At 38.7% G+C, this 23244-nt stretch overlaps 2 protein-coding genes across 7 annotated transcripts in view; one reads left to right on the forward strand and one right to left on the reverse strand.

Moving 5' to 3' along the window:
- NAPEPLD (N-acyl phosphatidylethanolamine phospholipase D) overlaps window positions 1-23244 on the forward strand; it is a 110582-nt gene that overhangs the window by 77543 nt on the left and 9795 nt on the right. For all 6 annotated transcript variants that reach the window (XM_074193996.1, XM_074193995.1, XM_074193997.1 and 3 more), the window contains 2 exons: window positions 14434-15080; window positions 18329-18443. In XM_074193996.1, the coding sequence (XP_074050097.1) occupies window positions 14434-15080; window positions 18329-18443 (762 nt within the window). The remainder of the gene's footprint in view (window positions 1-14433; window positions 15081-18328; window positions 18444-23244) is intronic.
- Window positions 4912-13729, reverse strand: LOC141493561 (TERF1-interacting nuclear factor 2-like). The gene is given in 5 exon segments (XM_074195019.1): window positions 4912-10609; window positions 10746-11037; window positions 11117-11365; window positions 11367-12437; window positions 13704-13729. Coding segments are annotated over 5 exon segments (1794 nt in total). The 3' UTR covers window positions 4912-10453.

Consider the following 23244-nt stretch of genomic DNA (forward strand, 5'->3'; position numbering starts at 1 on the left):
GAGGAGTTTTCTTCATTAACCTTTTGCAACTCCTTTTCCAATTGGTCAGTTCTACTTTTGAAAGAGCTTTCCATTTGACCAATTGAAGTTTTGAGAGAATTATTTTTTTTTTGCATTTGCCCAATTGAGGATCTGAGAGAATTATTCTCATTTTGTATTTGTCCAATTGATGATCTGAGAGATTTATTCTCTTTTTGTATTTGTCCAATTGCAATTTCTAAGGTTTTTTTTTCTTGTTGCAAGGTATTAATTGTCTCCCCCAAATTTTCCAGTTGATTTTTAAATTCTTCCTTATTTCTTCAAGGAAGTCTTTCTGTGCTGAAGACCAGATTGTATTTTCCTCAGAGGTTCCAGGTCTCTCTGAGTTAGGGTCTTTCCCTTCCAATAATTTTTCTATGGATTCACCTTTCTGCTGACCCTTCATTTTGCTAATCCCTGAGTTGGGGAGGGGCTGGTTCTCGGGGCTTGGGATCGCTAAGGCTTTACTCACTGAGTGCAGTTTCTCTGGCTGGCCAGTAGGAGGTGTTGGTTGCTTTCTCTGGAGTGTCTGTGACCTTGATTGAGGCCTTCTGCCTTTCCATGAAGGGAGGAGTTGGAGCTATTGAATTCTTTTGCCTTCAATCAGTGGTGGGCTTTACCCTGGCCTGAGGTCATTCCTTAGCTGGGCTGGTCATTCTGCTCACACACCTGGGCCTGAGACAGAAGTAGTTTGCATTTGTTTACTCTGGGAAAGTCTGAGCTGTAATGGGACTCTGAGTTCCTCAGGTCAGAGGGGCCCAGGGATGGTGTCCCCAGCTCTCCTGCTCCGGAACTCTGCCCCCAGCCCCATCCCCAAGCTCCAGGGGGACAGCACAAACACCAGCGCCTCTGCTCCCTAGTTGACTCAAGCCCCTGCCATTTAGTCTAGCTCCCACCGCTGATCCAGCAGGTCCAGCTCTCCGGCCCTCAGACTCTCAGCTCCAATTCATCTGTTAATCTGGTTGATCCAGGGCTGATCCTCCCTCTGAGCCCAGACTCACCTGCCCGAATTCGGAAGATGCTGCTGCCTGAGACAAATCCTGAGGTAGATGTTCTTTCTCCTGGCTTTTCTTTCTGGGTTTTGTGGGTCAGATTTCTTTTAAGAGGTTTGTTTTATGTGATAGATGGGGAAGAGATCAGGAGACTTTAGCACTGTGCCTGTCTTCTCTCCACCATCTTAGCCGGCCACCTTCTAATCTGGGTTGCATTAGTTTAATTAATGTAAAGCCTTTTTTAATATATTAATAATCAAAATCATCCATTTTGCAATTTATAATGTTCTCTATTTCCTTGTTGGATTATAACTTCTCCCCTGTCCATAGATCTGAGAAATAAGACTATTTCTTGTTCTCTTAATTGGCCTGTGGTATCAGCCTTTATGCCTAATCCTGTACCCATTTCAACTTTAGTTTGGTATGGGGTGTGAGATGTGGGTCTATACCTAGTTTTCGTTACACCATTTTTTGGTTTTCCAGTAGTTTTTGTTGAATAGCGAATTCTTATCCTAGAAGCTAATGTCTTTGGGTTTGTCAACAGTAGATTTATTGTATTCATTTACTACTTTTCTTTGTAGTAGTAGTACTCTAATCTACTTGTTCATTGTGTAACCAGTATTAGACAGTTTTGATGATTGCTGCTTTATAATATAGTTTTAGATCTGATATAGCTAGGCCATCTTCGTTTATATTTTTTTCATAAATTCCCTTGATATTCTTGACCTTTTGTTGCTCCAGATGAATTTTGTTACTATTTTTTCTAGCTCTGTCAAATAGTTTTTGGTAGTTTTGATGTCAGTGAATATGTAATTTAATTTGGGTAGAATTGTCTTTTTTAAAAAATTTTATTTAAGGCAATGGGGTTTACTGGCTTGCCCAAGTTCACATAGCTAGGCAAGTGTTAAACATCTGAGACCTGATTTGAACTCAGGACCTCCTGACTCCAGGACTGGCATTCCACCTAATTGCTTCCTAGAATTATCTTTTTTATTATATCATCTCAGCATAACCATAAGCAATTAACATTTTTCCAATTATTTAGGACAATTATTTGTGTGAAAAACATTTTGTTATTGTGTTCATATAGTTTCTGCATTCGTCTTGGGAAGTAGATTCCCAGGTGTTTTATGTTGTCTACAGGTACTTTAAATGAAATTTCTCTTTCTAAGTCTTGCTCTTAGACTTTATTATATGAATATATATACGTATTATATATAATATATGTAATATATTATATATATTATATATATATATAAATGCTGATGATTTTATGTGGTTTTATTTTATATCCTGCCACTTTGCTGAAGTTGTTAATTGTTTCAGATAGTTTATTTGATTTTTTCTAGAGTTCTCTAAGCATTCCAACCTATTGCCTGCAATGAATGAAAGTTTTGCTTTCTCATCATCATTTCTAATTCCTTCAATTTCTTTTTTTTTTCTCATTGCTAAGGCTATTCAATATTGAATAGCAGTGATGATAATGAGCATCCTTGTTTCACCCTGATCTTAATGGATATGCACCTAGTTTATACACTTTACATAATTCTTGCTGATGGTTTTAGATAGGTACTGCTTATTATTTTAAGGAAAACTTCTTTTATTCCTGTATTTTAATAGGAATGGATGCTATATTTTGTCAAAGGCTTTTTCAGCATCTATTGAGCTAACCATAGATTTCTGTTAGTTTTGTTAGAGTGAAATACATGGCAGCATATGTTGGAAGAAATACCAAGTTTAGATGAAGTGCACTGGGAAGAAGACAGTCCCAATTCAGTAAACATTTTGTTAAACCTGTCATTGTAAAGTTATATATGTAATATCACATAAGTGGGTTACAGTGTTGCAAAATAAAATGTCATGTAAGGACTGGGTAAAGATGAGTAATTATCAGGTAAGATTTTAGAGGTGACTATTGAGTTGAACTTTAGGAAATGAGTAGGATTATAAGTGAAAAGAAGGAATGGGACATTTTAGAAATTCATTTTGGTTAGAGTGGAGAATTATGAGGCGTAGTAATATGAAACAAAGCAGGGTAGTTGTGGGTTATGTAGAACCTTGAATAACAGGCAGAGGATTTGAATTTTACTTGATAGATACTGAATATTTTTTGATCTAGAAGTACTTAATTCATGTGTGGTAAGGATATTCTATCAGTGATATATGTGATAGATAGATGGGAAAGGGGAAAAGAGTGAAGATAGGAAATTTTTAAAATCGTTTCAATACAGTTGTATAGTAATAAAATACCTATCTTAGGGTGATTGCAGTAAGAATAGAGAAGACTGATGCAAGGGATGTTTTGGAGGTGGAATTGAAAGGATTTGGTAGATGATTGGATGAGAGTTGAGGAAGAAAAAAGAGTAGAATGTCAAGGTTTCAAGCATGGGAGAAAGGATGAATGGTATTGTCAATGATAGTAATTATGAAGTCACATGGAAAGCAAATTAAAGGGGGAAATACAGCCAGTTGCATCTTAGACATGTTGAGTTTGAGGTAGTGGTGGACATCTAGGTGGAATCAAAAAGGCATTTTTATATATATATTAGGTTTTTTTGCAAGGCATATGGGGTTAAGTGGCTTGCCCAAGGCCACACAGCTAGGTCATTATTAAGTGTCTGAGACTGGATTTGAACCCAGGTACTCCTGACTCCAGGGCTGGTGCTTTATCCACTGCGCCACCTAGCTGCCCCAAAAAGGCATTTTTTAAAAGAGATAAATGATTAAAGAACATGAACAAACAGATCTTAGAAAAAGAATTGCAAACTCTTAGCAGCATTAAGAATACTCCAAATCATCAATAAGAGAAATGCAAATAAAAACAACATTGAGATTTCACCTTGCCCCCAGCAAATTGACAAAAATGACAAAAGATGAGAATAATAAAGCAAAATTGTATTGTTGATGGAATTGTGAATTGGTCAAACCATTTTGGAATACAGTTTGGAATTATATGAAGAAAGTGATTAAAATGTCTATACTTACTTACTTAGAGATCACAAAACTATACCTAAGCCTCAAGGAGTTTAAGATCAGAAAGAAATGTTCTATATATATACCAAAATGTTTATAGCAGCACTTTTTGTAGTAATGAAGAACTGGAAACAAATTTGATGCTCATCAATTGGGGAAAGGCTAAACAAATTGTAGTATAGGAATATAATAGAATTCATTATAAGAAATGATGAATTTAATGAATATTAGAGAAGCATGGCAAGACATGGATGAGTTGAAGCAAAGGAGTGTAAACAGAACTAGAAAAACAGTATACATAGTTGCAAACATGTAAATGAAAATAAAAAGACATCAATCTAAATGCTTCCTCTGAACTTTGCATTCATCAAATCTTATTTTGTGTCTAGTTCTGGTTTAAGGACCTTAATAAATTGGGGAGCATTCAGAAAAACTCTTCTAGAATGGTGAAGGACCTTGAATCTGTGACATGTAGATTGGTTGAAGGACTGGTGTGTTTAGCCTGGATAGAAGAAGATTGGAGGAGGGAGGACTTTTAAGTTGTCAATGAAGGCGGGAATTGGATTATTATTGGATTCACAGAACAGAACCAGGAGAAATGAGTGGGATTTGCAAAGAAGCCACTTTGGGATTAATGTTAGAACAATATTCCTGTCAATTAGAGTTGACCACAAATGGAATGGGCTACCCTCAAGAACTAATGACTTACTTTTCCTTGGCAGTCTTCAAATCAATACTTGAACAACCAGTTATCAAGGTTTTAGAAGAGGTTCCTTTTTGTTTTGTTTTGTTTTAGGTTTTTGCAAGGCAAATGGAGTTAAGTGGCTTGCCCAAGGCCACACAGCTAGGTAATTTTATTGTTTGAGACTGGATTTGAACCCAGGTACTCCTGACTCCAGGGCCGGTGCTTTATCCACTACGCCACCTAGCCGCCCCACCAAGTGGCACTTTAAGGCTGGACTAGAAAAAAATTAGTGTTCAAAGCAAGCTTTGAGTTGCCTGAATACCCCAGCTTCAGCTAATGGAATAGGATACCAGTTCTAGTTTGTTGGTTTTTGGAACTGGACTGTGATTAAGAGGGATGGCCAGTAGCATTGTTTACTCTGCTGCTAGAGGTGAAATTCTTGGACAGTGTAAGAAGGACCAGAGCTAAAGCATTTACAGAGAATTAAAGTTGGAGATTTAAAGACCATCAGATTCTATCTTTGGGTTGGGGGAGAGAGCTGAATAATCAGGATAGTTTTACTTTGTTGCCTAGTAGCAGTGAGGTGTAACGTGGTTCCAGGCTTTGGATATATCTACTTGGGTGAGGAACCATAAGGGAGCATAACCAGTTGTGGAATTTGACAATGTTACTAAGTCCAACTCTCCCCTAAACATAATGATTCCACAGTGCCAAGGTATCCTGGTGACCTGGGAGTGACTCACATCTAAATGATTAAGGTCTCCTATTTATCCAGATCAATACCAGTTGTCCTGTCCAATCAGGCCATTGGGTTCTGAAGGTTCTGGAAGAGATGGTGAGAATGGTGTCTTTGCATAATATCCCTTCACTTTGATCAAGATTACTAGCAAGTCATGTCATCATTTATTTCATATCCCCATCATCTTCATTCCTGGACGACAACAGTTAGGCTCTACCAGATAGCTACTAAGGTCTTTTCAAACTCTAGAATTATGTGATTCTGTCAAATTAAAAAGATCAAACCTGCCTCCAAAGAATAAATATGAGAATGTGTGTACTTCCTTGCAGAGGTAGGGAAATCTGGGTTTGAAACACTATATAGGAGCAGGTAGGTGGTAAATGGAAATGGAGTCAGAAAGAATGGCATTCAAATCCAACCTCACCAGCGGTGTGAAACTGGGTGAAACTTAATGCCTGTTTGTCTCAGTTTCCTCATCTGTAAAATTGGGATGATTTCCCAGGGTACTGTGAGGATCAAACTGAATAATTTGAGGTCTGAGTTCCTGAAGTCAACAAGTCCTCTTTATTCCTTACTTCTGCTCATAGTGCCTGGTGATAATAAGCACTATATAACAACAACAACAACAGCAACAACAACATCACATCATCATCATGATTATTATTATTTTTATTTGGCAGATAAGTATATTAATTTTGCTGAGCTAATTTTTCCTTCCTTTTAAATTCTTTGTTAAAGAGATGGTTCTCTGTTTGAATTAGCCTTTTAAACCATTTAGATTTTTCTTTTAATCTTAGAATAAAAGATTTAGTTATTTTCAAGTTATTTAATGCAATGGGTGGGTTCATATTGCAGTTCATAGTTAGAAGGTACTAAATGAAATACATCTGAACTGTATTAGCTGATAGCAAAAACTACTTTATAAATTCTGAATACCGTTTAAAAACTTTATTTATTTAAGGCATGGGGTAAAGTGACTTGCCGAAGGTCATGTAGCTAGGTAATTATTAAGCATCTGAGGCTGGATTTTAACTCAGGTCCTCCTGACCAGGGCTGGTGCTCTATCCACTGCACCACCTAGCTGCCCCCTGAATACATTTTTAACCCCAAACTACCTTAATTCAAAAACACACCATTGTAAAAAAAAGTTTAAAATGTTAAATGATCCCTATTGTTCTATATCCATGCCTCAGTTTTCTCTCTTCTCCCAAATCTAGAGGGTATCTATCATTTTTTTTAACATTTCCTGAAGAAAACAAACCCTCATTTCTCATTACTTCTACCTACTATCCTACTCACCTTTTCCTAATCTCCCCCCTCCAAGGATCCCTCCTTTATATAATATAAAACAAGTTTTAAAAAGTGAAAATAGTATGCTTTTGTCTCCATTCAGACTCCATAGTTTTTTCTCTAGATGTGGATGGCATTTTCTATCACAAGTCTTTTAGAATTGTCTTTGATCACTGTATTGCTGAGAGAGGAGCTAAGTCCATCATAATTGATCATCACACAATGTGGCTCTTGGTGTTCTCCTGGTTCTGCTCACTTCACTCTATATCAATAGCCTTTTATTTCTGAATTTAGAAGGCTTTTATACCTTTCTAGATAAATATGTAATGTTCCTTCTTTAATTCATTCCCAATGAAAGACATGCAGAACTACCAACCCCCATTCCCCATCTAATCCCTATGTATCAGTTCTTTTTCTCCCACCTCATTTGTATGAGATAATTTCTCTTTTTACCTTTTTCCGATATCATTTCCTTTTTAGAATCTCATCCTACTCAGCTCTACACTGATCTTACTTTTGAACTACCCAATTACTAATGATATTTTTAGACATATGGATTATATTTCCATGCCCAAATTATAAATAATTTTTTCTTTGAGTCTCTTGTAATTAGTTTTTGAAGTTTACCTTACATTTCTCTTGGATCTTATAGGTCAAATTTTTTATTAAAAATGTTCATTGCTTTCAGTAAACTGAAGATTTTTCAAACTTGAATGATTAGTCATTCACAAAATTATTCCTTTTTGGATCTCACATCATGTATTTCACTTAATTTTAAGGGTCATTTGTATTAGAAATTGCATATTGGGGTGGCTAGGTGGCATAGTGGATAAAGCACTGGCCTTGGAGTCAGGAGTTCCTGGGTTCAAATCTGGGCTCAGACACTTAATAATTACCTAGCTGTGTGGCCTTGGGCAAGCCACTTAACCCCATTTGCCTTGCAAAAAAAAAAACCCCTAAAAAAAAAGAAATTGCATATTTAACATAAGTTGTGGAGGTATGTGAGTATTTTAGCATTGGAAAAAAGGAAGTTAGAAAACCATTGTCAGAAAATTTATTACTAGTATATAAATGTGATCCACATCTTTTTAGGAAAGCAAGCTGGGCTCCTGGAATCGCTAAGTTAAAATATCAATTTTTTTTGCTTGTATTCAACAGCTATGAAAATCAGTAATTTTAAAGTCCTCTGAGTTTTGCTTTCTAAGTAAGTTTTAGTGTACTGTTCAATTATACATATTGCTTTAGTTTTTTAAATTTCTGTTGACTGTGGCCTATGCTGCTTGTCTTTTATCAGTAATAAATTTTAAAAATAACAAATTTTAAAAATCTATTGAGAAATGAATGGAAGATGTATAACACCCACACCCATACCCATACACAGACAGACACACACACACACAAACACACACATATCCCCATAGAGAGGTATCAGAGTACACAGATAAGAGAACTGACCTAAGGGGTCAGTACATTGGGGTTCAAGACTCCTCCTTTAACACATCTGGTTGTGTGATCAATCAAGTCACTTGATCTCTGACTCCCTTGGCAGTTATCTAAATCTATAGGTTGTGGGACACAATTTGTTCTGCATTGCTGGTGGGAATTCCTCACAATGAGTTCCCAAGTCACAATCTGAACTAAAAGTCAAGTCAACAAGCTTTTATTATGTATATTAAGTGATTCTACAAGCCAGACACTAGGCTAAGTCCTGGGGTATAAAGAAAAGTCTAATGGGCAAACTCCTAGTCTAATAGAGCAAACAACTATACATAAACAAGATATATACAGTATAAGAAAGGCTTCTGGGGCGGCTAGGTGGCGCAGTGGATAAAGCACTGGCCCTGGAGTCAGGAGTACCTGGGTTCAAATCTGGTCTCAGACACTTCATAATTACCTAGCTGTGTGGCCTTGGGCAGGCCACTTAGCCCCATTTGCCTTGCAAAAACTTAAAAAAAAAAAGGCTTCCAGTAGAAGGTGAGCCTTTAGTTGAGACTTGAAAGAAACAGAAACAGAATCAGAAGGTAGAAAAAAATAAACATATAAAGAGATAGAAACAAAACACACACACACAGGCTAGAGGATTGCCCTTAGAACCAGGAAAACCCAGGTTCATGTCTCATCTCTCACACACACACTGGATAAGTAAACATGGGCAAATCTTTTAACTTCTTAAGTGTTCTATTCTTCATGACTTCATGGAACAAAGCATGCCAGGCCCTTCTGTTCTCCAGGCTCCTCTATTCTATTCTCTGTCTCTTGAAGTCTGTCTAATGTCATGTTCATTGCTTCTAGGACACTATCAAGCTATATCATCCTCTGTTGCCCCTTCTTTTGACTTCAATCTTTTTCAACACCAGAGTCTTTTCCCATGAGCTCCATCTTCTCATTGTGAATAGCTTGAATTAATTTCTTTAAATATTGAATAATTTGATGATCTTGACATTCAAGGGACTCTCAAAAGTCTTCTTCAGCACCACAATTAGAAAGCATTGATTCTGAAGCACTCAGTTTTCCTTAGTCCAACTCTCACAGCTTTACATTGCTAATGGAAAAACTGTAACTTTGACTAGAAGGACTTCCTTCCTGGAGTGTGAAAGGAGTTCAGTAATTTGAATATTATGGGGCATTGCCCTTCTGTAGGATTGGGACATAAAATGTTCCTTTCCAATCCAGTAGCCATTGTTGAATTTTCCAAACTTACTGGCAAATTGAATGCATTACTTTTTTTTTTCACATAGTAGCACTTTGCTTATTATTTGATTCTCATTGTTTAGTTATCATATTTCATTAAAGTCTGGCGCTTGGCAAAAAGAACTGAGAAGCACTATGTACAAACCAAAACTACCTTTAGGGATCACATATCTCTACAAGAATTTTGGAACTCTGGGCCCCTTTTGAAAGGCAGACTCCCTCAGAGTCAAAGAGATATGGAAAGGTATTATTGCTTAAGACAGGGAAAGTTAGATTATTCCAGAGGACATTGGAACATTTGCTCAATTAATTGGGCTACACATTTTCAGCGTGGACAGGAACCTGGTAGAGTGAATGAGTGCACTTGGAGTTTTAAGTGGGACCAGAAATTCAAGGCTAACTCTGGTCTTTCCTGATGTCTTTGAGCAAATTATTTAACCTTCCTGGGCTTCAGTTGTTTTCTCATCTGTAAAACCAAGGGAGTTAAACCAACATTATCTTTTAGGTGGTGTCTATATTTTGGCTCTTATTGTCTTACACATTCCATAGTCCTGGCTCCATTTCATTCTTGTGATGAGAGTGACATTAACATTAGTATTACATTAGATTATTTAGGATGGCATGAGAATTTACAAAAGTATACATCTAGTACTTTGACCTGCAAATGAGAGTCATTTGTATAGTGGGATCCAAGATTCAAAGTCACCCTCTCTGGGATTGCCTCTTCTAGGCTTCTCAGCTACTTTGGGCCCAGAGCCTAAGGAAAGGAATCAAGGGATCCTATTCCTGGATCAGTTGAAAGGAACTTGAATTTGGGACACTGTATAGAGACCATCTGGCACCTTTAGCCTGCCTTACCTCATAGCCAAGACAACATTATAGAAGATTCAAAATTTAATCACTGTCTGTTAAAAAAACAAAACAAGGAAGGCGTGATAATGCGATAAAGTAAGCCCAATCCTGTGTTCCAAAATAAAGGGACCTGGCCCCCAGCATAAGCCAAATCTGCTTAGTCCATTTTCCAATTCTCTTACTACAGGTTGGTGAGATTCCACCATAGTCACATCAAAGAGAGCTAAGCCACTGGGTCTTATTGGGATCAGTCTGGCCACAGGAAGGGGCCTGGGAAAGTACAGAACTTTGTTGAAGAGGGGAGAGGTATTCGCAGAAGGTGGGGATCAGGGTGCCAAACTTCGTCTTCTGATAACTTTCAAGAAACTTCTGCAGAGAGGGGTTTATGGAGGTGTGGTCATCCTCAGTGGTTACCGCATCACACAGATACCATCAGCATGCTATCTCTCTCCCTTTTGAGGGACCTGACCCCTCCCTCCCAAGCTCCCTGCCCCATCCCACTCACCTTCCCTCCCCTCTGGCCATTCCCTTCCTCGTCAGAGTCCAGAACCAAGTCCCCTAAGGGTAACCACGAGCTGCACAGAGGTGGGGAATACACTGTAGGAGGGAGACCAAAATCAAACCTGTTCCTGAGGTAAACAGTTCTTTGGCCTTCCTTGAGATTCTAGATTGCTCTCAGGAATGAGCATTCCCTTTCCCAACCCCCAACACAAAGTAGGGAATACCGACCTGGCTCCCTGGCCCCAGCAGCACGTAATGGCAGCCTCGAGGGCTCCAGGGAGTAATCCAGGCAGTTCCTGGGGTATAAAGGAAAAAAAAAACAGAGGGTGAGATGGAAAAATCTAGTGTGGGAGGAAACAGTGTTTCCTAACTCACTCCTTTTGTTCTGAGGGGGGCTCATCATAAGTCCAATTTCCCTGTTCCTGAGCCCTCCTTTGGAGGGAGTGAGCTGAATTTCTGTGTTTTCCATGAGGGATGGACCTTGTGCCCACGTTACCTGCTGGTTCTGCCATGGACTTCCCACGTTCTTTATTGTTTCCGTGCATAATTTCCTCCTGAGCCGGGAGGCACATACTCCGGAATGGGAAGAACATGGCAGTGGGCCGGTCCTTATGACCACCCCCTGGCAGATGTATCATTTGTCTGGATTTGCCGGTGACCCAGAGGCGCCAGGTTGAAGTCCCGACCAGTGGCACGGGCTTCTGGGCATTGCCTCGAATCCTGCCCCTGGGGAAAGGGAGTGCTGGGTTTAGTTGTGGGAATAGGATCCTGGCATGCTTGTTCCCGCTGGGGAGAAGATGGAGGACGCGGCTCATGGGGCTCCGCCCCCCTCGATGAAGCAAAAGCTGGGGACTCTTGAAGTAGCCACCCTAAGTCCATGCAATACTGAGTCAGGCCAAGGGGAAGAGGGACCAAGGTTTCAGGTTGCATTCCTCCTCTTAAAACTTCCTTCAGCTCTTGCAACTGTAGCACAGGGAGTATCTTCTCCAACTGACACAGGTATTCGAATAATAACTTCTCCAAGGCAAGGAGGAAGGGTTCCCCATATTCTTGTCCCAGTTCCTGCAGCTGATCGGCCAAGCCTTCGGGATCCTCCGCCAGCTGTCTCACTCGTTGGCAGAAGGCCTCCCGCGCCGCCTCCATCTTCCCATCCCGCCCGGCCGTGGAGCCGCACTCGGGCGGCCCGGGCTCCGGGAAGTGGTGGCTCAGGGCATCCAGCACCAGGGCCCAGGGCCGGCCCGCCAGGATCATCTCCACCACCACCTTGGCCCGCAGCCCCAAGCAGAGCCGCGCGTGGTGCCGGGAGTGCACCAGCTCGGGCGCGGCGGCCTTCAGGGCTCCCAGGAGCTCCAGCACCCTGGGGTAGTGCGCCCACAGGCGCCTGCGCAGCACCCACCGGGCGGCGGCCGCGGCCAGGCGCAGCGAGGCGGCCCCCGCGGCGGCCATGCCCGAGGCCGCGCTCCCGCGCTCCCGCGCTCCCGCGCTCCCGCGCTCCCGCGCTCCCGCGCTCCCGCGCTCCCGCGCTCCCGCGCTCCCGCGCTCCCGCGCTCCCGCGCTCCCGCGCTCCCGCGCTCCCGCGCTCCCGCGCTCCCGCGCTCCCGCGCTCCCGCGCTCCCGCGCCAGGCGGGGGATGGGGGGGGTGACCCCGGGGCACGGGGGGTCCAGCCGCCTCCGAGCGCCCCGGCGGAGCAGAGATCTGCATTACTTTTTAAAGGATTTAAAATAACTCGGCTTGAATTCTGCCACTTGTACTTATTGTTAACAATGCTTCCTAAGGACCACTTGACTTCATTCTCTAGTATGTATAGTTCTTGGCTCACTTAAAAAAAACACCTTATTCCCCTTTGATATGCTCTGGAACTTTGCATTCAGTTAGGTATATCTTTTCCCTTTCTCCTTCACCTTTTGCTTTCCTTCTTTTCTCAGTTATTTGTAAAGCCTCATCGGATAACTATTTTGCTTTCTTGCTCTATACAGTATTGCAAATCTCTGTCCATAGTTGTTCTTCAGACATTCTAACTACCAGATATAACCCCTTATATGTAGTCATCACTTCCTCTTCATATTCATAAGGGATGTTATTTAAATCATACCTATATTATCTGATGGTTCCCTATTATCTTCAATTCAATTTGTATTTTGCAATAAGAAGCTGATGATCTGAACTATATTTAGCTGTGGTCTTATTTTAACTATATAAAGTTTTTTCACCTTTGTCTTCGAAGTTAAAATCAGTCTGATTTTTAACACTGATCATCTGGTCATGTCCTTGAGTAGAGTCATCTTTAAGTAATTGTTGGGAAAGACTGTTTGCTTTAGCCAGTGAATTATTTAACCAAACTCCATAAATCTCTGCCCTGTTTCATTTTACATTCCAAGGTTAAACTTGGCCTTATTTTGGTTATCTTTGGATTTTCTGCTTTTGCATTATAATTCCCTAAGATGAATGTAACATCTATTGTTGCTGTTATGAAAATGTTATAAGTCTTCATAGAACAGAGTAATTTTGACCTCTTGGTCATCTGTGGTTGGAGCATAGACTTGAATTTCTGTGATGTGAAATGGTTTGCCTTAAATTCAGACAAGTATTATTCTATTTTTTTGAGGTAATCCTAGCAGTGTTCTACTCACCTTTTTATTGACTATGAAATCTTTGCCATTTCTTTTTAAGGATAACAGTATATGTAATAATCACTTGAATTAAATTCATTCATTTCTGTTCATTTCAGTTTATCGATACCAAAATTTTGATATTTAATCTTCCATCTTCCACATTGGTCCAGAGATCTTACATTCCAGGCTTCTATGTCATATTGATCTTTAGAGTATCGGACTTTCTTTTCATCATCTGTAGACATATCTGCAGCTGAGCTTTCTTTTGACTTTAGTTCCTTCGTTCTTTCTGAGGCTACATGTAATTGTTCTTTTTTATTTCCCTGTAACATGTTGGACACCTTCCAACCTGAGGGGCTCCTCTTGCAGTGTCATAGCTTTTATTCTTTTAATACTGCCCATGAAGTTTTCTTGGAAAAGATACTGGCCTGATTTGCCATTTCCTTCTCCAGTGTAGCACCTTTTGTCAGAACTCTCCACTATGTCCTGCCCATCTTGGGTAACTCTGCTTGGCATAGCTTATAGTTTCATTGAGCTATGCAAGTCCCATTCCCCCAACAAGGCAGTGAACCAGAAGACTGAGTTAAAGACATACTGCTTTTCTGAATATATATGAATGGGGTTTCAATACTAGGAATTACTTATAGTGATGAAGTCAGACCCTTTCTGCCATTCCCAAAATAACAGTAATTAAAGTCTTTATACTTTAGCAGAACAAGACAATATAGCTTACATGCTTAAATAGTATTCATTATTACTTTCTGTTGAGTGAGTGTCTAAATCAAATATTAGAGGAGGACTACTTTTTGTCATGTTAGAAATGTTCTTTATATAGGAATATCCTACAAAATATTGCCCTGATAAATTTTGTAATAATCTTGTAATAAAGTATAATTAAATTCCACCATAAAATACGTTATAGAGTCAGCATGTTGTAGTGGATAAATAGCTGCTCCTTTGTAAGACATGTTCTTTAGATTATTTAAATACTAAACAAAAGCAGATCTTGTCTTCGATATGAATTAGAATTTAAACTCTTGACTAAATAACTACTATTTTTTTTCTTTTTAATCTTTTAGGAACTGGACAAAGAACTTCCAGTGGTTAGCCCATATTTTGTTGGTAAACCTGAAAAAGCTGGAATGAAGAAAGGTGGCTTACGAGTAACCTGGCTTGGACATGCAACAGTTTTGGTGGAAATGGATGAAGTGATAATTCTTACTGACCCTATTTTCAGTATGCGGGCTTCAGTATCACAGTTAGTTGGTCCAAAACGTTTTCGAGAAGCACCATGCACAGTAGAGCAACTTCCCAAAATAGATGCAGTTATGATCAGTCATAACCACTATGACCACTTGGACTATAATACTGTAATTAGTTTAAATGAGCGCTTTGGTTGTGAACTGAGATGGTTTGTGCCTATGGGTCTCTTAGAGTGGATGCAGAATTGTGGATGTGAGAATGTGATTGAACTGGACTGGTGGGAAGAGAACTGTATTCCTGGACATGATGACATCACCTTTGTCTTTACACCTTCCCAACATTGGTGTAAAAGAACTCTAGTAGATGACAATAAAGTTTTGTGGGGCAGCTGGTCTGTCTTGGGGCCCTGGAATAGATTTTTCTTTGCAGGAGACACTGGTTATTGTACTGCTTTTGAAGAGATAGGAAAACGATTTGGACCTTTTGATCTTGCGACTCTTCCCATTGGAGCTTATGAACCAAGGTATGCAGACTTCTCAGAGTTCATTAGAAAAAAAGGCATATTTTATGTGAACTGATTTTAAGAACATTATTTGATTACTACTTCCTGCTTAGATTGCAGGAAGAGTCACTTTGAAACATACCCCATTCACTCTATTAAGGTCCTATAAACAGAAAGTCCCATTTTACATAAAAAAGCCAAAGAACTAGAACAGGGTAATCTTTCACTTCTTCCTGATTTGGTATAAACTGACCCCTAATCTCTTTCTTCTCTTATTGTTCAATTATTGTTCAGTTGAGTCTGACCCTTCATGACTTCATTTAGGATTTTTTTTGCAAAGATACTAGACTAGAGTGGTTTGCCATTTCCTCTAGCTCATTTTACAGATGAGGAAACTGAGATAAAGAAGGTTAAGTGACTTGCCTGGTGGTTGCATAGTAGTAAATGTCTGAGGAATATGAGTTTTCCTGACTCCAGGTCTGGCACTTTATCCATTGTGCCACTGTGTCAATTTTAGTAGGATGCTAATTAAGCCTCTGATTCATTTGATCTGTTTCTTTTCCTGATTCACTAATGACCACTTTCTCCTATTATAGCTTTTTTTTACAGTTTCCTTATTTTATGACAGGCAGTTATACCTTTTCATGCAATTTCTGTGATTTCTATTACCGCCTTTATTCATATGACTCCTAGACCTATATATCCAATCCTAATTTCTCTTCTGAACTGGTATCCCAAACCGCTTATTGGACATTTTGAACTGAATTTCTATAGATAACTCAAGCCTAAAATGTTTAAAACATATTATGTTATTTCTACCCCAAAACTGGTCTCTCATATAAAGGTCCTTGTTATTTCAGTTACTCAGGTTTGCAATCTTGGTGTCATTTCTGATTTCTTACATTTGCTCCCTACACATACAGTAAGTTGTCAGATTTTCTCTTTGCTTTCATCTCAATCTCTCATATAGTAAAGCTGTTGCCATTCATATAACCATCAGTCTATTTCAGGAACTCCTTAATTATCCCTGAAATTTTACTTTAATAGTCTTTCATTTGGTCTTCCTACATCAAGCCTCTTCTCAATTCAAGCTGCCAGAATGGTTTTCCTAAAATGAAGGTCAGATCATTTTGCCTCTTTATTTAGTAAATTCCAGTGGCTTCCTGTTAACTTTAGAATCAAATATAAATTTTTGACCTGCTTTTAAAACTCTTCACAACTTAACCTCATTCTACCTTATTGTTCAATCACATCTGACTCTTTGTGATCCTTTGGGTGTTTTCTTGTAAAGATACTGGAGCAGTTTCCCATTTCCTTCTCCAGCTCATTTAACAGATGAGGCAAACAGGGTTAAGTGACTTTCCCAGAGTCTCACAGTTTGTAAGTATTTGAGGCTGGATTTGAATCATGGTCTTCCTGACTTCAGGGTCAGTACTGTATCTACTGTGCCTCCTAGCTGTCCCCTCATCCTACCTTACTAATATTCTTATACATTATTCCCCTCCTTGCAGTCTTCAGTGTAGACATATGTCTTACTTGTTGATCCACACACATCTTCTGTTTTCTTATCTCTGGATATCTGTACAGGCTAGCTCCTATGCCTCCCTCCTTGCCTTCACTATCAAGAATCACAGGCTTCATCTTCACATCAAGTGTAACCTTCTACATGAAACTTTTTCTGATTCCCCTTCATGCTGTTAAGTTTCCTCTTAAAATTTCTTTCATTACAGTGTAAGCTACTTTGGGGCAGTTGCCATCTCTGTTTTGTCTGTTTCCTCACTGCTTAAAAAATATAATAAATGATTATTGATTGCTCACAATTAGCTGTAAAGGAGCTATATGTCAGTTGTTTCCCTCTAGTAAATGCAGTAGTGTGATGGAGAGCTGGAAACTTGAACTATGGAAACTTTAACTTATGGAACCAATATGAAAAATTCTTCTAGTTTGCATTCTATAAAGGTTTTTTTTTTTACTATTTATATAAAGCTTTAAATGCTTTTAAAATGTGAATACTTAAGTATAAAACTACTTGATTCTCTGTGTGCCAGTATATATTATTTTTAGTATTTATGTTTGTGCCATTTTTCACCACTAGATTTTAAGATCATGAATGCAAGAATTAGGTCTTAACCAAACTTTGTCTCTCTGGACTCAGAAAAATACTTTGCATATTTTAGGTGCTTAATAAATGCTTGGCAAATTGTTGCTAAGTTGCTAAGTTTTTTTAAAAAAAGAAAAAAGCAATTTCAAGCACATTTTTTACTTCAAAAATTGCCATAAAATCTGAAAAAACAGAAACTGCCCTTCTCTATTTATTGTTGGGGAAATAGTGGTTATTGTTGTTAAAGAGCCTCTTGAGTCTAAGATTCCTCTAATAGAAAATCAAATAATACCCAGATTATACAAATAGGTAATCACTGATAAGAATTTGTGGTGTGAAGTATTGAGTCCCTACATGCAGACTAGCCTTATTTTGTCTTCCACATAGTTCAAGATTCTTGCTATTCATAATGGCATCTCACAGGACTGATAATCTAGGAAAAAGAAAAACCAAAATTGTATTTCAAACTCAGAATTTGTGGTAGTTGGATGGCAGAACAGAAAGAGGATAATTCAAAAGGAACAAAAGGTCTTTGAGTAAATATTACTTGCCTTTCATAGTCCTTGTGATGATATTTGTAAAAAGCACCTAGCATAGTCCCTGGAATATTGTAGTTACTTAATAATTTGTTATTCCCTCCCTTTGTACCATTAAAAGTATTTTCCCCCTAAAGCATAGTTTGTATTAGCCGGTTTACCATTTGAAAAAGCACCATGCATGCTATGTTTATTTAAACCTTCTCTGAAGAGAAAATAGAATTCCTGACTCTTAGCAACCATATCTTTCAAAATGCTGTACATTCTTATCCACTTTTTTTTCAGAAGCTTAACAATGGATACAGAATTGACTTTTGACTTTTCATTCTGAGTCTGTTATTACGCTTCACTGAATCATGTTAAAGATAATAGGATGCAACATATCTAGTTTTGAACTCTTGTATGATTCTATCAGAGGTAATTCAGTTCTAAAAAACAGTCTTTTTGGTATTGCAAAGGGATATATGACCTAGTTAAAGAAAAGGAAGATTTTATTTTGCAGAAGATTAAAGGAATAATATTTACTTATTTTTTTGTGCAAACCTCAAAAGAATTATTTTAAAAAATGTTAGGATGCAATTTATATAGAAGAGGCTAGACCTAATATTAATAATTTTGTTCTATTTTATTAGATGGTTTATGAAACACCAACATGTAGACCCTGAAGAAGCTGTAAGGATTCATATTGATGTTCAAGCCAAGAAGTCTTTAGCTATTCACTGGGGAACCTTTGCTTTAGCAAATGAGGTGAGTTAGAATCTATTATAAAAATAATTGAATATTTATTTAGCCTTTGATTTCCGTGCCTTAATCTATTATTTTAGAGCTCAGGAACATTTCCTGTGGAATATTTCACTGAAAAAAATCTGTGGAATCCAAATGTATATTCATTCATTTATCTAACATTTGTTAGTACTAATTTGTTTCCTAACCCTAATATATTTTAAGATTTGCTGTACAAACCTTTAGTTAATCCTTCATCTAAAAGAAGATTTTCTTTTTAGACTTTCCTCCTTTGTGTTTATTTTCATTTAGGTCTGAAAAATGCCAGAAATGGAGAAATTTTGAGTTATATAAAGTGTATGCCCTAGTAAATAAGTAAAATAATATATTTATAGAAACACAAAATCTCAGAGATTGGAAGAAATCTTAGAAGTCATACTCCAGGGGGTGGAGCCAATTTGGCAGCAGGAGAAGAGTCTCTTAGGTGCTCTCTCCAAAATATTTCAAAAACCCTTAAGATTATGACTCTAAATTTTCGAGAGACAGAACACATAGAAAGATCTAGTGAGACAATTCTCCAGTCCAAGGTGACCTGGAAAATAGAGGGAAAACTCTGTTCCATGGGATTGGAGGGGCAGCTGTGCCAGAGCAAAGGAACTTCAGCCTTCCAGGAGCAGCCCCAGGGCGCCTGGGAAACCTGGCTCCTGGCAGCAGAAGCAGTTTCCTGACTTTCACCCCAGGGAGCACCAAGTATAACTGGAAGATCAACAGGGAGACCTCTGTCAAAGTGAGCATGAAGCTCAAGCCCTCAGTGTGGTTGCCACTAGGGCAGCCCAGATTCAAGAGACAGAAGCTCAGCCCACTGAATGTAAGGGAGTATAGGGAGACTGCCAAGGTGTGGTCAGACTCTGGTTGCAGTCTAGGCCCCCCATAGAGCAGGGACCCCCTCCCCTCAGCTCCATGGCAGAGGGGGTGAGCTTGTGGTCATTCACAGACCAGGAGAGCAGTCAGAGCCTCACACACTGAGGTCCTTATGGGGGTGTCCCAATAATACTCAAAAGTTCAGGAAACACCCCAAAATCAGGTACAGTCTGGGGGAAATGAATAAACAAGGGAAAAAAAAAGAACCTGACCATAGACAATTACTTTGGTCCCATGGAGTACCAAAATACTCAGTCTGAAGATGAGGAAGTCCAAGCTTCTACATCTAAAGACTCCAAGAAATATAGAAGTTGGGACTCAGGCTATGACAGAGCTCAGAAAAGATTTTGAAAAATCAAGTAAGGAGGGGGTAGAAGAAAAATTGGGAAAATAAATGAGAGAGATGCAGGAAAAACATGAAAACAAAGTCAGTAGCTTAGTCAAGGAGATCCCAAAAATCACTGAAGGAAATAATAAGTTAAATACCAGCTGAAGTCAAATGGGTAAAACAATTCAAAAAGTTATTGAGGAGAAGAATACTTTAAAAAGCAGAACTGACCACCAGATGGAAAAGGAGATAAGAAAGGTCTCTGAGGAAAACAAATCCTTACTTTGTGAGAAATCAAGATACAATAGTTCAAACATCAAAAGAATGAAAAATTAGAAGAAAATGTGAAATATCTCATTGAAAAAACAACTGATCTGGAAAACAGATTGAGGAAAGATAATTTAAAAATTATTAGGATACCTGAAAGTCATGATCAGGAAAAGAGCCTTGATATCATTTTTAAAGAATTCCTACAGGAAAATTGCCCTGATATCCTCCTAAGAAGCAGAAGATAAAATAGAAATTGAGAGAATTCACCAATCTCCCCCAGAAAGAGATCCAAAAAAACCAACTCCCAGGAATATTATAGCCAAGTTCCAGAACTCCCAAGTCAAAGAGAAAATAGTACAAGCAGCCAGAAGGACACAATTCAAATATTGTGGAGCTGCAGTCAGATCACACAAGATTTAGCATCAACTACATTAAGGGTTTGTAGGGCCTGGAATATAATATTCCAGAAGGCAAAAGAGCTTGGAATGTAATCGAGAATCAACTATCCAGCAAAACTGAACATCCTCTTCCAGGGAAAAGATGGACATTCAATGAACCAGAGGAATTTCAAATGTTTCTGTTGAAATGACCAGAGCTGAACAGAAGGTTTGACCTTCAAGTACAAGACTCAGGTGAAGCATAGAGAGTGGAGGAGAAGGGTAAAATATGAGGGACTTAATGATGATGAACTAGATGTATTACGGCATAGAAAAATGATACTTATAATACTCACATGAAACTTCTCATTTAATAGAGCAGGTAGAGGGAGCTTTTATAGACAAGGCACAGGAGAAAACTGAATATGAGGGTGTAATATATTTTTGAAATAGAGTCAGTGGGTGAAAGGGAAATGTATTGGGAGAAAGAGGAAGAGGTAGAATAGGCTAAGATGTTTCATATAAAAGGTATTTCATATAGCTTTTGCAGTGGTTTGGAAGGGGGGAAGACAAGGGGGAATGAAGGAACCTTCATTCTCATCAGAAATGGTGCAGAGAGGAAACAGGGAAAAAGGAGAGAAGGGGACAGGGGGAAGGGGGGGATGGTGGGTGATAGAGGAGCAGGTAGATCATAGGAGAGGACAGTCAGATATAACACATTTTCTTTTTTATTTTTTTGCAAGGTGCTGGGATTGGATGGCCTGTCTGGGATCATGGGGCTGGGTGGTGGTTGCTAGGTCTCTAGGGTGGGATGTGGGCTTGGGGCCTCTTGGCCTCAGGGCTGGTGCACTGTCTGCTACACCACTTGGCTGCCCCAAAGCACATTTTTGAAGAGGGACAGAGTGAAAGGAGAGAGAAAATATAATAGATGGTAGTGGGGAGGAATAGATGGAGGAAATTACAATCAAACAGCAACTGTGGAAAAATATGGAAGTAACTTCTATGATGGACTTATGATCAAGAATGTGATCCATCCAAGACAGAGATGATGGTATCAGAGCACAGACTGAAACACACTTTTTTCTCTTTCTTTTACTTTATTTCTCATAAGGTTTTCTATTTTTGTGGGGGAGGGGGTATTATGTTTACTCTTAAATAAGAATATTTTAACAATATGTGAATAAAAAAATAAGTAAAATCTTTAAAAAAAAGTCATAGGGTTGGCTAGGTGGTTCAGTGGACAGAGCACTGGCCCTGGAGTCAGGAGTACCTGAGTTCAAATCTGGCCTCAGACACTTAATAATTACCTAGCTGTGTGGCCTTGGGCAAGCCATTTAACCCCATTGCCTTGCAAAAAAAAACCCTAAAAGAAAAAGGTATAGTCCAATAATTGAAACAAGAAGGTTGCCTAATAATAATTCACATATATGTCATATTGTAAAGTTTATGAAGTTCTTTCCTGACAAAAACAGTGGTATAAGATAGATAGAACAAGTATAATTATTTTTACTTCAGAGATGAGGAATTTGAAAATCAGAGGATGACTTAAAGTCATACAAATGAAAGGTTAAAACCAGAATTTGTCTTCCCAACACCAAGTGCTAGTGCACTGAATTTCACTTCAAATCAAAATGCTTCACAATATCAATCTAGTCTTGAAGACATCAAGAAATGGAATACTTACTACTTCACAGGATATTCTGTTGCACTATTGAGTAACTCTAATTTGTTAGGAAATTTGTCTTGATCTAGAGCTGAAATCTGCTTCTCTATATAACTTCTGTCCATCAGTCATATAACTGTAGAATATCAGAAATGAAAAGACCAGGCATTAGAGATCATCTTATCTAACATAGGCATGCATAGCAATCTGCTCTACAGCAGATTTGACAAGTGAGTGGCCTTTGGCTTTAAGATTTTTCTTCATATAGAACTCGCCACTTTCCAATGAACAACAGTCTACTTATGGACCACTTGAATTTTCAGAAAGTTGATCCTTAAAAATCTAAAATTTCTCTCTCATTACTTCTGTTGTTGTCGTCCTTGTTCTCAAAGAGAACCATGACATTAGGAAAGAGATGTCATGACTTGTAAGTGAACTAGATTTAAGTAAGGGAGGATTGTGCAGTCACCAGCCTCACTCCCTCTCCTTCAGAGTCATCTGGGTCCAGTGGCAAGATATAGATCATGATGACTGGAGATGGCCCAAGATTAGTCACTTCTAAGCATTGTGCCTGTGAGAGTGAGGGGAAACAAGCTTAATCCAATTTTAACTTAACAACCTTTCAAATACTTGAGTAAAAAATAACAAAAAAATTATCAGATACTCTCCAATGCTTCTCTTTTTGATAGTAAACTTCACCATTTAACGGGAATGATTTTTTTGGTCCTGTCATATTTTTAAAAAGTAATGAAATAGGGGTGGCTAGGTGGTATAGTGGATAAAGCACCAGCCTTGGAGTCAGGAATACCTGGGTTCAAATCCGGTCTCAGACACTTAATAATTACCTAGCTGTGTGGCCTTGGGCAAGCCACTTGCCTTTTGCCTTGCAAAAACCTAAAAAAAAATAGTAATGAAATACTAGATTCTCAGGGTTGTTTCTAAAATGTAGTACTTGTGAATGCTGAGGAATTTTATCTGAGTTGTAAAGTATTGGACTATGAATGTTGTGTGGACTGTTAGACTTGGTTATTTGGTCTGTTGATTTTGCTTAGCTTTTTTACTTTATCATTAGGAGAGTTTATTGAGTGGTAGATCCCTAAATGTCTGATGTACAAACAAAAGGCAATCAATGAAATTAAATCAATGAAAAAAAAATTAAGTAGAATTGAACACAGTACTATGTTAGTGGTCTGATCAGTGCAGAATAAAATTGTAAAATAAATAAGTCAGAATTTCCCTCTTTCTATATACTAAATTTCTATTCAT

The sequence above is a fragment of the Macrotis lagotis genome, chromosome 7 (assembly GCF_037893015.1).
Source record: "Macrotis lagotis isolate mMagLag1 chromosome 7, bilby.v1.9.chrom.fasta, whole genome shotgun sequence".
NCBI classification, from domain to species: domain Eukaryota; kingdom Metazoa; phylum Chordata; class Mammalia; order Peramelemorphia; family Peramelidae; genus Macrotis; species Macrotis lagotis.